Source organism: Stenella coeruleoalba (genome assembly GCF_951394435.1).
Source record: "Stenella coeruleoalba genome assembly, chromosome: 18".
NCBI classification, from domain to species: Eukaryota; Metazoa; Chordata; class Mammalia; order Artiodactyla; family Delphinidae; genus Stenella; species Stenella coeruleoalba.
In genome coordinates, this window is record NC_137164.1 from 21242620 (window position 1) to 21254821 (window position 12202).

Sequence of the window (12202 nt, forward strand, 5' to 3'; positions counted from 1 at the left end):
ACCTGGCAATGGCTCTGACTGCTGTATGACCTTGGTCAGGCTTGTTAACCTCTCGGTGCCTGGAATTCCACATCTATATAACAAGGGTGATAAGAGAACCCATGCTGTTGTAGGGTTGTTAGGATTACACGAGTTATAGGAGTCGAACGCTTAGCACAGTGCCTGGCACATAGTAGGAGTCCAATAAACACAAGCTATTCTTCCTGCTTATTTAGTAAGGTAGGCAGAGATCTGGTGGCATGTAAGGCACATTATCACAAACACCGCCTTTACCCCTGGCGCCTGGCATACAATGGGCAGTCAGTGGGTTTTCACTGAACGAACGAACGAATAAATGGCTAAAGTGGTTGGTAGGCTTTTGTTCAAGGAGAAATTAGAATAGCAAAAAGAAGTAACGCTTAAAAGTCACGAGGACTAGCCCAGTAAGCACTTTAGTATTCTATTAACAAGACTGAGGTATTACAGACATCCACTGTATGTGTTCGTAATAATGATTCTTAGGCACTGTATAAATCCTTTGTGTCTTAGGAGTTATCAATGGTTATTTTCAAAGGAGTTTTAAAATTAAGTATATACTACTGCATCCAGATGCTTTAGAAACTGGAAATCCACGTAGAGCATAAATGGCAACATGAATTAACTGGAAAATCCTGATTCACTGTACACTGAGTTCACACTTCTGTGCCCACGTGGTGTTATAATCGTCTACATTCTCTGTTTCCAACTAGACTGTGAATGCGTCTAGTGCCTAGCACTCTCATATCCACGGCGCCTGGGATATATTCATGGTCAATTACTACTTGCCAAATGAACAGCCACCATGTTCCATGACCCCACCAGATTAAAGTTTTTAGTCCAGCAACATACTCTTTTGGTGTACTTACATTTACAAAAGAGTTAAAAACTCTTATCTTCTTAAGACCTTTTAAATACAAATTTCAACATTTAAAAATATGGTATACCTTAAGAAATCATTCTTTTTTTTTTAAAAAAAAAGCAAACTTAAAAAAAAATTTATTTTCTTTTTTCTTTTTGGCCACGCTGAGCAGCATGCAGGATCTCAGTTCCCCGACCAGGGATCGAACCTGTGCCCCCTGCAGTGGAAGCACGAAGCCCTAACCACTGGACCACCAGGGAATTCCCAAGAAATCATTCTTTAAAACCCTAAAATTTAAGACTAAATGACTTGACAGAATTTAGTTTAAACTGGAAGCTAGAGTATTGAAAAAGTCCTTTTTTAACTTAGACGATTTCTAACAAAATCAGATAAAAGCTGTTAATTTTTTTTCTTTTTTAAATTAAAAGTTTTAACCATTGATAATTAACCAATTATCAGTAACCAATTATTGATAATTATCAATTAACCACTGATAATTCCTAAGACACAAAAGTATAGTTGCTTTTAATTTTCTTATATTAAACCATCAAAGACTTATACTGCTGGTCTGTCAGATGTTACACCATACTATTGTATAATCAATGGTGCTACCTGCTCAAAGGAAAGGAAGTAGGAAGAAGAAAGGATGGGAGTATGTGAAGAAAACTAATGTTAAAAAGTGACCTCTTACACACTATGAAAATGATATTAGGCTTAGGAACCTGCTCTGGACTCACATAGCAATGAAAACTGAACCAAAAAGATAACCAGCTTACCACCTCCTGGACCGTCACACAAATGCCAGGGAAAATGGCCAATGCATTGGCCATCAGCTAGTGCCCCGTCCTCCTGTCACATTCCACTGCCATCCTGAACTCCGATGCAGGTCTAAGAGTCCATTCTAAAGCTGCATACCCTACCTGGATACTTGAAGTGTAATAAGGATTAAAATGTCAGCAAAAGGAGCTTGACTTTAAAGGAGGGAATGTAATCTTCATCCTGTGGGTAAGGGAGGTTTGGGTGTCTGGATTCAAGCAGGGATGCCAAAGACAATTTGGCTGCCGTTTTGATAGCCCTTTTCCTGGTATGGAGATAAGACTGGGGGGAGGGAGGCATGTGTGGGCTTCTGGGAAAGTATACTCTGGTATTCACTTTACCCCAAGGGTAAAATTCCCCTAAAGAGGGATCAGTACTCATGATAATATGTTGGGCAGGAAATGGTTCTATAAAATGGACATTATCTACCTCTTACTTAGCACTAACTTATAACCCGGGAGAGATGTGATTGCATCTGCTGAAGTGTGTCACTACTGAATTGCTGCAATGTGCCTCTCTATGTGTAATACCTGGTCATTACACTACATATCTCTAGATCGTTTATGTAGTTACATGAGCCTGTGTTACTTACACAATTAAGCAAAGCTTTAATAATAAAAAAGAAGCATTTAGTCAATAGCATAAAATATCTGTAAGAGAGAGTGGTTAACAAGTTTATTAATAAGGTTAATAAGCACATTAATAAAGTTAATATGTTTATGCTCATCAAGCTAACCGCCTGATGATATTGACGGTGTTTACTGTAGAGCAGAAGGGCATCTAGTGATTAGACCTAAGTGTATGTTGAATCATTAGTTTCTTTTCATTTCAGAGACATAGAAATAGATTTTAAACTAGAAAGAACCTGACTATCTCTTAGGCAAGAGTAACTGAACAAATACCGTACATGTCATTTCAATGTCTCTGTATAATACGTGTTCATTTTTAGTTTATAAAGAGGTTATAAAAATAAAATGACAAAACACTATATTACTGATGTAACAGTGTTTATATAAGGTATACTTCTAAATTAAAAAAAAATAATGTCTTAGCACTAATTCTGAGGATTAAATGAGATAATATTTTAGAGCATTTAACACATGGCCAGGCACTGTTTACTCTCATTACCACTAATATGTACCAACAATGATGAAAACAGCTTCAAAGAAAATGTATTCACAGACCATTAGGAACAAATGCAACTCTGCTGAAATCCAGGAGAGCTGCTTCTGTTACAACAGAGCAGAACCTGTTTACTTTTTTAAGATATATCATTTTAGATGTTACTGTGGCAACATGTGATTTCAAAGCTTTCCACTGCCCAGCAACTATAATCTTATTACATTCTGTCAGTTAAAATATCCCCAAAGTGGGTGCACTAGTTGAGTTTAACAATCTCATTTGTTAAATATGGCCTTCCTCTCCTCTTACGATGTGACATCTTACCAGATGTGTATCTCCCTTATCAGCCTTCCTCTCTCTCCATCTCACAGTGGTTATAAAGGTTTAGGATGTTTGGCTGCCAAAACCATGTTTATCAGGGCAAGAGAATCCTGGAATAAAAGAAAAAAGGGAACCTAGGTGGAAGGGAGAGTCTCCTCCATGGCCAATAGCTGTATTTTTGTACTAAATAAGAAAGCAATTTCAAAAACATTAATCAGGAACAGCACCAGTCAACCACCTAGATTAGCTATCCTACTGAGATAACAAGTTGTTGAAGAGACACAAGCAGATACTATCAGGTGTGATGAGGTACAAGGTCACTAAAACAAGCTAAAGAAACCAGGTTTGCAGAAAATACCAAAGCATAGCTTCAAATGAGACGAAGTTCTGCCCTGGAAACTCTACCAGCAGCCAGCAAGTTCAATCTGGCAGGTGTTGTCACCACAAAAACAAAAGGCAGGGGTAGAGGAGACACAGGTCTGTTTCAGGGCAGTACCATACCTCCAAAAAGACAAGGTTTGGGGGGAAGGTGTGTACTATGAACAAAGCGCATGACAGGTGTCCCGAATTCTCAGCTCTGTACGGATTTATCACACCATTGTCCATCTGCTTTCTGCCACCGAGGCTTAAGTAACTAGGAATCGAAAGGTAATGGGGATACAACATTTGGTTCCTGTGCCACAGCAAGGCAGGATAAGACAACTGGAGGTAGGGGAGGGAATGGGACCACCCTCCTCAATCAGTTTTATTTTACAGTGGGAATGCAAGGACAAAATTGTTCGTAATGCAGTGGTACCCAGCCTCAGCATTCTGGTGCTCTGCTGCTAAAAATCAAATAATACAGGAAAATATTTATCTCAGTGGATAGATTATTTCCTTGATTTGCTTTAATTACATGACATTAACAAATTTTGGCATTTGCTGCTTCCTGGCTGCAGCTGACAAAATTAACAAGTAAAGAAGACGCTTTTCATTGTGTTTAGTTTGCTCAAGCTTCTTTGGTTCTGATGGTCTTGTTCATGGGTATGCTTTTGGATTGCCTAATATATAACATTTTGTACTAGAAAGACTTTAACCATGGACATGTATTGCTTTTATTTTAAATTAATTAAAGAGAAAGATAAAAGAAGCACTTTCATTCCCCAGGGACTGGCATCAACCTTTCTGTCTGCACCTATCAGCCTCACCCCTACAACCCGCATCTAGTCTGTAACCAGCAAGAGTCGGTGCACACCCACCGAGGGTGCAGGAAAAGTTGGGGGGCACAGTCAGTCTTTGAGAAACTTATAATCTGGGTGGGGGATAAATATCTTGAACTGGAAAAGTACTTAATTTCTAATGATTTTATTCTTTTCTTTTTTTTGTGGCCACACCACAGGGCTCGTGGGATCTTAGTTCCCTGACCAGGGATCGAACCTGGGCCCTCAGCAGTGAGAGTGCGGAGTCCTAACCACTGGATGGCCAGGGAATTCCCAATTTCTAATTATTTTAAAAGAAGAAAGAAAGAAAGACTAATTGACCATGATTTTTTCCATTTCCCATGTCACTATCGCTAGGATAAAATAAGCTAATGATGAAGACAGCTATCTTAGTACAAACATAAATGCTATCCTTTCATTAATGTGCGTGAACATGAAACACAGACACCTGTTAAAAAAAATAAAGACAGCTTTGTTCTTCAACAGTTTCAGATGAAGGAACTCTTTTTAATCCCTTTTGAGAGTTTCTGTAGTTGACTACTTTTTTCCTGCTATGCCATTCGGTTTGGATCTGTATCACCTCAGCTCCTCAGAGAGAAACAAGTACAGGGAGTCCTCATTTAGAAAACATTTCCTAATTTTACATTTTAAAAGTTAATATTTAAAAAGAAAAGCCTTCTTCAACCCCCAACCGCATCATGAATAATCTGATTAAGTATATAAATAAATGTGTTCTTTTTCCTCAAAAATCACTTAAGCAACTTGACAAGAATTGTTTAAAAAATTTACCTAGAGAAATTAAAGTACCAGTCATTTTCCCCCTACAACAGATGGTGCTCAAGGATTTCACGTATCAAGGCCGTTTGCTTAGCGCATCACCCTTTAGTTGTTCTGTTAGCAGGCAGGCTTCGAGTCTTCTTAATCACTCTTTTCTTCTACTTGATAATGTCTGTACTCTGGCTTCAGCTCCCACGTGTTTTTGTGGATCCCTTTTACATTTTGAATACCAATTTCTTTTAAGATTTCCTTCAGGTACGACTGAAAAACAAAAACAAAATAACCTTGACAGATGAGATTATGAACACAGGAAACAAGATTTAAAATAAAATGATACACCAAACCACACTTTTATTAGTAATAAAAATTATGATCCTGAAAGCTCGACGAGATTTCTCTATAAAGAAGTTCAATAAACTGCTCTTTTGACTCCAGGCATACAATACGTGAAAACTGCATTAAATATATGATCATTTGCATTAAAGGGGTTGGAAGTCCTGAATGCCAGCAACCTTGAGAGCTAAAGAAAAAAAAAAAAAAAGAAGAAAAAAAGTCTAGATGAAAATACACTAGAAAATTTGCTGATGCTTAATTTATTAAGATTACACAGCATACCAAGTGTGATCTGCCCTTGAGTTCAGTGGCATCACTGAGTTCACAGTCAGATAGGGTTATTCTTGGATTGGAAACAGTTGTTTCAGAAGCAGGAGCATGTATTAAAAAAATGACATATATCTGTGGGACATTAATACTCTATGAAGCAAGCACATGACAGGTGCCCAGAATTCTCAGTTCTAAGGTGAGTTCTCAAACTTGCTATTGGGCTACTTATTTTTCTTCTGGGGGCTGCAGCTTTCTTGTGCTTGGCTCCACCAAAGGAAAGAGGTGAGTGATGACGGAGGGCAGAACACTGCGTTATGGTATTTCCGGCACCTGAAAATTCAGTATTACCCAAATGCTTACTACAGTCATGAAAATGATGGCTATGACAAATGTAATATCAAACCCCACCGTTGCTTGCCAACGCCCAAGGTGAAAAAGCATTTCACTATAAACTGATCAATACAAATTACAGTACTTCCTTCTTGGGGAAGACAGAAAAGTTAATCATTTAAAACGGACTTTTTTCTTCTTTTTTTTGCTGCAGAACAAACCAACCCAACAATAATTTTTATGTGTATGCTTCAAAGAACCAGTTACAGGTACATTACAGTGACCCATCCCATGGATGGAAGATGTCATATATGTAAATTTTTAAAATTTACTGAAATGAGGCACTAATTAGAAAAATGGCTGAGAAGCTCTTACCTTGATAATGTTTAAGGCAGTGCCTTTCTCAAGTGTGGTGCTAGACTATCTGCATCAGAACCTCATAGGAGCCTGTGAGATAAGCCCCATTTTAGAGACAGTGAATCAAAATCTCTGGGGCTAGGCACGGGACTATGCATTTCACAAGCCCCCAGGAGCCTGATTTAACTACACTAAAATCCACAGCACCTGCTTAAGGGATTCTTCTGGCTCTAATAGTCTGGCACCTTTGGGTCCTCGAAGTATTACTTAGTTTTCTCAGCCTCACTGTTGCTGAAGAGTATGCGTGAATCAGCGTCACCTAACACCACCTTACACAGACTGGTATAATGCTCTACAGCTGATAACGTACTTCCATTTAGGGCCACCTGTTCAGCACTGGAACTACGTACGGGTCCCTCAAACAGCCCTGGATGGCTCAGCTCTCGCTGGAGCAGCCTCCCCATCCCGGCAGCCAGGTCCCAGCAGGTGGCAGCAATGAACCAAAGGAGGCCTGGGTTTCCCCAGGAGAAGGCCTGCTTGCCTCCCACACCTTCTGCAGCTGGCTTCACCGAAGGACCCACCCATAAGGAGTAAGCGGATTACTCAGGTGAGCTTCAGACAGCCAGGTAATGTGCACGCCTGCCGTCTTTAGATTGCATCGAAAAAAATGGAACACTGTTCATAAACGACTTTCTAATAAACAGGATTCGTAAGTGGAAAATGATGGGTTGGGCTTTGATTTTCAGTTTAGGTGCCATGAATGACTTCTTTGTAAAATTCCAAAGAATGGTTTATTGTGAGAACGGCCAGACCCTGGGCACAAACAATCACGCAACTGTGGATGCACTGTGATGGGTCAGAAATGAACAGAGCAAGCGCCAGGAGCATGGTGGCTGCCTGACAGACGCTCTTCACTTCCAGTCTAGCAGGGTCATTTATAATCTGGAAACAGAAGATGAAAAGCCTAGAAAGGGTTAAACACAAAATATTAAGAAAGTCTTAAGGGTACAAATTCAGTTGTCTTCATGTATAGCCCACCCTCACTTTATTAAACTATCAGTAGTATAATAAGGTTATGGAGTTATTTGCTTTTTATAAAGATGTCGCTCTTTTTTCTTTTTTAACAATAAGAATGCAATGAGACAGTCACAGTCTGTCAATCTGTCAGGTAACGAGATGGGATGAGGGTCGCCACATCTAGCATGGTACAGAAATCTTTTGGGGAGGGAGGGGCAAACTTCTGAAGTTTGAGAACGTTCCAAACTGCAACCTAAGACCATTCTACTATAACTAAATGAATTAACTTGGCACAAAGCATTAGCAGAGAAAGTGGTAGTAATAATAGAGAAAAACAAGGTCAGAAAATCCTTGAAGGAAAGACATAGGTAGAGAACAGTGAGATTATGTCATTTCTCTGTTTCAGAATTTTCTCTGACTTCCCCTTTGGCCTACAGGTTAAATTCCAAATTCTTTCACAGGCATCCACCCAGGTCTGTTTGCCCTTTGGCCTCTTTCTCTAACACCTCCCCATACGCGCACTTGCCATTTCTGCGTCTGCATGCTCTTGGTTTTTTTCCATGTGCCCTACCCTTTCCCTGTAATGCGCATCCCCTTCTCTCAGATCTGAACTCCTCCTCATCCTTTCCGACTCAGCACAAATGTCACCTTCTCAGAGAAACTTTCCCTAATGGGCCTACCTCTCAGATCTACATTTCACACTGTACCTACTTCAGGGAGAGCGCTCAACTATATTATAACTCTTTGTGTACATGTCTATCTCTCCCATCAAACCCTGTGCTCCCACTGCAGGGCCCGACTGCACATCAGAGCTGCAGCGCACTGATAGTGAGTGAAATGGGTGTGCTTAAGAGTAAGGAGCTAAGAGGGTTTTGGACGGTGTGGTTGGCTGTGGGGAGGTCACTTAGAAGGCCCAAAGGAATAAACCTCTAATTCTAGTTGTTTTCATTTTTCATCTCATTAACATATAGGGCAATGACCCGGTTTGAGAAATAAAAATTGATTAAACTGTATTACCTGAATCTGAATGACATTTACTACTAAAATCTGTATTATAGTGCTAAAATATTATTTGAGACAAAGCCAACTGAGGTGGAGATTTTTTTTTTTTTTTTTTTTTTTTTTGCGGTACGCGGACCTCTCACTGTTGTGGCCTCTACCGTTGTGGAGCACAGGCTCCGGACGCGCAGGCTCAGCGGCCGTGGCCCACGGGCCCAGTCGCTCCGCGGCATGTGGGATCTTCCCGGACCGGGGCATGAACCCGGGTCCCCTGCATCGGCAGGCGGACTCTCAACCACTGCACCACGAGGGAAGCCCGAGGTGGAGATTTTAAAGGTTTTAGCAGGATTGAAGATTAATTGGTAATCTAACTTTCCTTTTAAAAAATGTATACCTTCACACTAATATTTATTCTAGTATCAGGCTGAGTGGCACACAGTGTGTAGTCATCCTCACAGAGTTCACAGTTTAAGATCAGGGTGTTAAATGGGGGGAAACAAAGGCATATAAGCAGGCAATCATAAACTAAAACAGAAGCACAGTAATAGGACGTAACACGCAGGACATTATGGGAGCACTTGGAAGGGGCACCTAACCCAGCCGGAGTCAAGATGTTAGGTTCTTTGAGGATGTACATTTGATCATTTGAACTGAATGGCAAGTCTGTGCAGGGATCAAGGGAAACTAGTTCTCCTCTTACTAATTCTAAACACTGATTTTGCAATTTAATCTTTTGCCTCATCACTTGTATTTTAAACACCAGATTCCAGAACTGAGTAGATCACCTTTATGTCACATAGGACTGGAAAGATTTCTCATTACCAACTGTGGGCAGTTCTGCAGAACAAGATCTGAAATAATAAATTGGCTCAGGTCCAGCAATTCTTCATCAAAGAGATGTGTGGGAGGGTATTTACAGCAAGCCCGAATGCAGAGAAAAAGGGGATAGAACATTACACCTTCCTTGCAAGGGAAAGGCAAAGCACATACTGGAGCAGAGAGGTCTAGTGAGTAGGATGTGGTGTGCATGTGTGGATCAAGACAAAATGGTGGTGGCCAAAAAGCTGGAAATTCACAGATCAAATTCCTGGTCTCTCCCCCAAGATCAAGACAAACCTGTGTAGGGTCACAGGGCACAGTAGCCTACTATTTTAGCCTCTCTTCTTCTCCCTCCTTACCAGCTTCCACCTCTGCCATTTTTCATATCATCTTTTCCTCTACTGCTCTGTCAGCCAAATGGAAGATTTATCTGCATTTCATTTTATCGGGCATTTGAGTGTTAAGCATTAACATACGTAATAATAAACTAACTATAACTAAATTCCTAGAAGTTGATAAAAAAACATATATCTTTGACAGAGAGCTGATCACCAAATAATAATGCTTTAGATAAGCTAAAGATATAACCCTACTAGACTTATCATCACAAAATCTTCCCCAAAAGGTTGGAATAAATGTGCGTCATGTAAATCAATACCAAAGACGGCACTGGTTAACAGTCACCAAAGGGAAACTGCTACCTGATTTTTATAAAGGGACCCAGGAGGCAAGGGCATTCATGATCAGTTATGTGATAATTTCAAAGCATCACTTCATATTTATGTGATTTTCATGTGACTGACTGTGACTCCTTTAAACAAGGTTAATAGAACAGAGGACTTACTGATGAAGATGTTAGTGGCTCCAAGGCACAAAATTCTTTCATTAAAAAGATAAACAGGGTTTCCCTGGTGGCGCAGTGGTTGAGAGTCTGCCTGCCGATGCAGGGGACATGGGTTCGTGCCCCAGTCCGGGAAGATCTCACATGCTGCGGAGTGGCTAGGCCCGTGAGCCATGGCCACGGGGCCTGTGCTGCGCAACAGGAGAGGCAACAGCAGTAAGAGGCCCGCGTACCACAAAAAAAAAAAAAAAAAAAAAAGATAAACAAACTGCACATTATACATAAGCTGTGAACAAAGGCAACCTATGTTTCATTCCTTTAGACAGAGAGAACTGTGAACAGGAGAGGGAAGATGGTACTGAGGGCATCTCTGGAACATGGGCCATCTCAGCACTTTTCTCCTCTTTTCCTTCTGGTTTCACCTCTGTTTTTATACTAGTCTCCACCCTGTCCTCCTCTCAGGGTCCCACAGGTTGCATTCCTCCCTTTGTAAAACTCTAAGAAGCAGAGAGATGATCGGTAATGAAATGGCCAAGCCACAAACTCTACCCACCCCCAGCCCTACTTTATGGCTTAATCCAAATTCTAAAGAAGAAATTTATCACTGCATTAATATTCACGTGCTGGTAAATCATCTTACTTTTAGTTAACACTTCATCTGTCCAGCAGTGAGTCGCAAATGATTCACATACTTCCATATTTCAGATAAAGTTTACTTCCTTTGGGCCAAAACTTTTAATTTTAACTATATGTTTAAAGACATGCCTTCTAAACTGTATTAGTTTATTTGTATGCTAAACATAACTTAACCTTGGAATACTGCAAGGTATTCCAAGGCTGGGATATGACGGCTTCCAACTGGGGGAAAAAAACATACATATATTCATATAGTTAATGTTAAAAGTGTTAACTAGGAACATACAAAGATATCTAAAACTTAATAAAGATGAAAAAAATTCCTATTGAAATATAAATATGAATTCTTGCATTTAGAACCATGGAAACCACCTATTAGTGCATTTGGTGTGACAAGTAGTTTAGAATGTACAAAAAATAAGAAGATATCAATTGGCAGCGTTATTATTAGTCCACTTGAAAATATTGCTCGAAATTAAATGGCAAGCAATGAGACTCTTTAGGTATATATTTTACCATAAAGAATTTTTAGAAAATTAGCTAGTATTCTCAACAATGAAGCATTATTCACCCTTAAAATATTTGGAATAAAGTTTTACTTTAAGGCAATAGTAGATAAAAGGTTTGCTAGCTAAGGATTAAAAAAGGATTGATGGGGCTCCCCTGGTGGCGCAGTGGTCGAGAGTCCGCCTGCCGATGCAGGGGACACGGGTTCGTGCCCCCGTCCGGGAAGATCCCACATGCCGCGGAGCGGCTGGGGCCGTGAGCCATGGCCGCTGCGCCTGCGCGTCCGGAGCCTGTGCTCCGCAACGGGAGAGGCCACAACAGTGAGAGGTCCGCGTACCGCAAAACAAAAAAACAAACAAACAAACAAACAAAAAAAAGATAATTCCCATAAGGATAGCAAGCTTAAAACAAGTCCTTCCTTCTAGCTTGCTCAGGGACTAAATAAAGAAATCAGGAGAAAGCAGTTAATGAGCTTAAACATTTACTTTTCCCTCCCTTTAAAATTAAATGGGACTGGAAGGGTGGAGAAAGAGATTTTATGAATAATGACATTTTTCAGAATAAACATAAATTGTGTGGCCTACTGCTTAATTTAAAACTCTATGTAAATTCTGTATGTAAATAATGCCCAATTTTGCATACTGGGAACCTATGTCAGATATTGCTGTTACCTACGTAATGTCTCACGTAAAATATGGACTCAATTGGTTATGTTAGTAAATTCACCCCCAATTTTACCCCATGCAGAAATAAGGTGAAAAAACAGTAAAAAGGCTGAAACAAACTGTACAATAAATTAAAAGAGAAAACGTTACTATTTCATAATAAACTCATTAGTAGTAAATCTATTAGTTATTAGAACCTTCTACTCATAAGGAAAGCATTAAAATTTCATAAATGTGCTTAACTTTTATCCTTTTATATTCAACATAGTTAATAATTTATTTTAGTATGACATTTCATATTCTAAAACTTTTAATT

General features: G+C 39.8%; 1 protein-coding gene across 1 annotated transcript in view; it reads right to left on the bottom strand.

Annotated features, from left to right (window-relative positions):
- Positions 1–1445: 1445 nt before the first annotated feature.
- GTF2F2 (general transcription factor IIF subunit 2) overlaps positions 1446–12202 on the bottom strand; it is a 159290-nt gene continuing 148533 nt past the window's right edge. Inside the window, exon 8 of the mRNA XM_079903380.1 lies at positions 1446–5373. Within this exon, the coding sequence (XP_079759506.1) occupies positions 5254–5373 (120 nt within the window). The 3' untranslated portion in view covers positions 1446–5253. The remainder of the gene's footprint in view (positions 5374–12202) is intronic.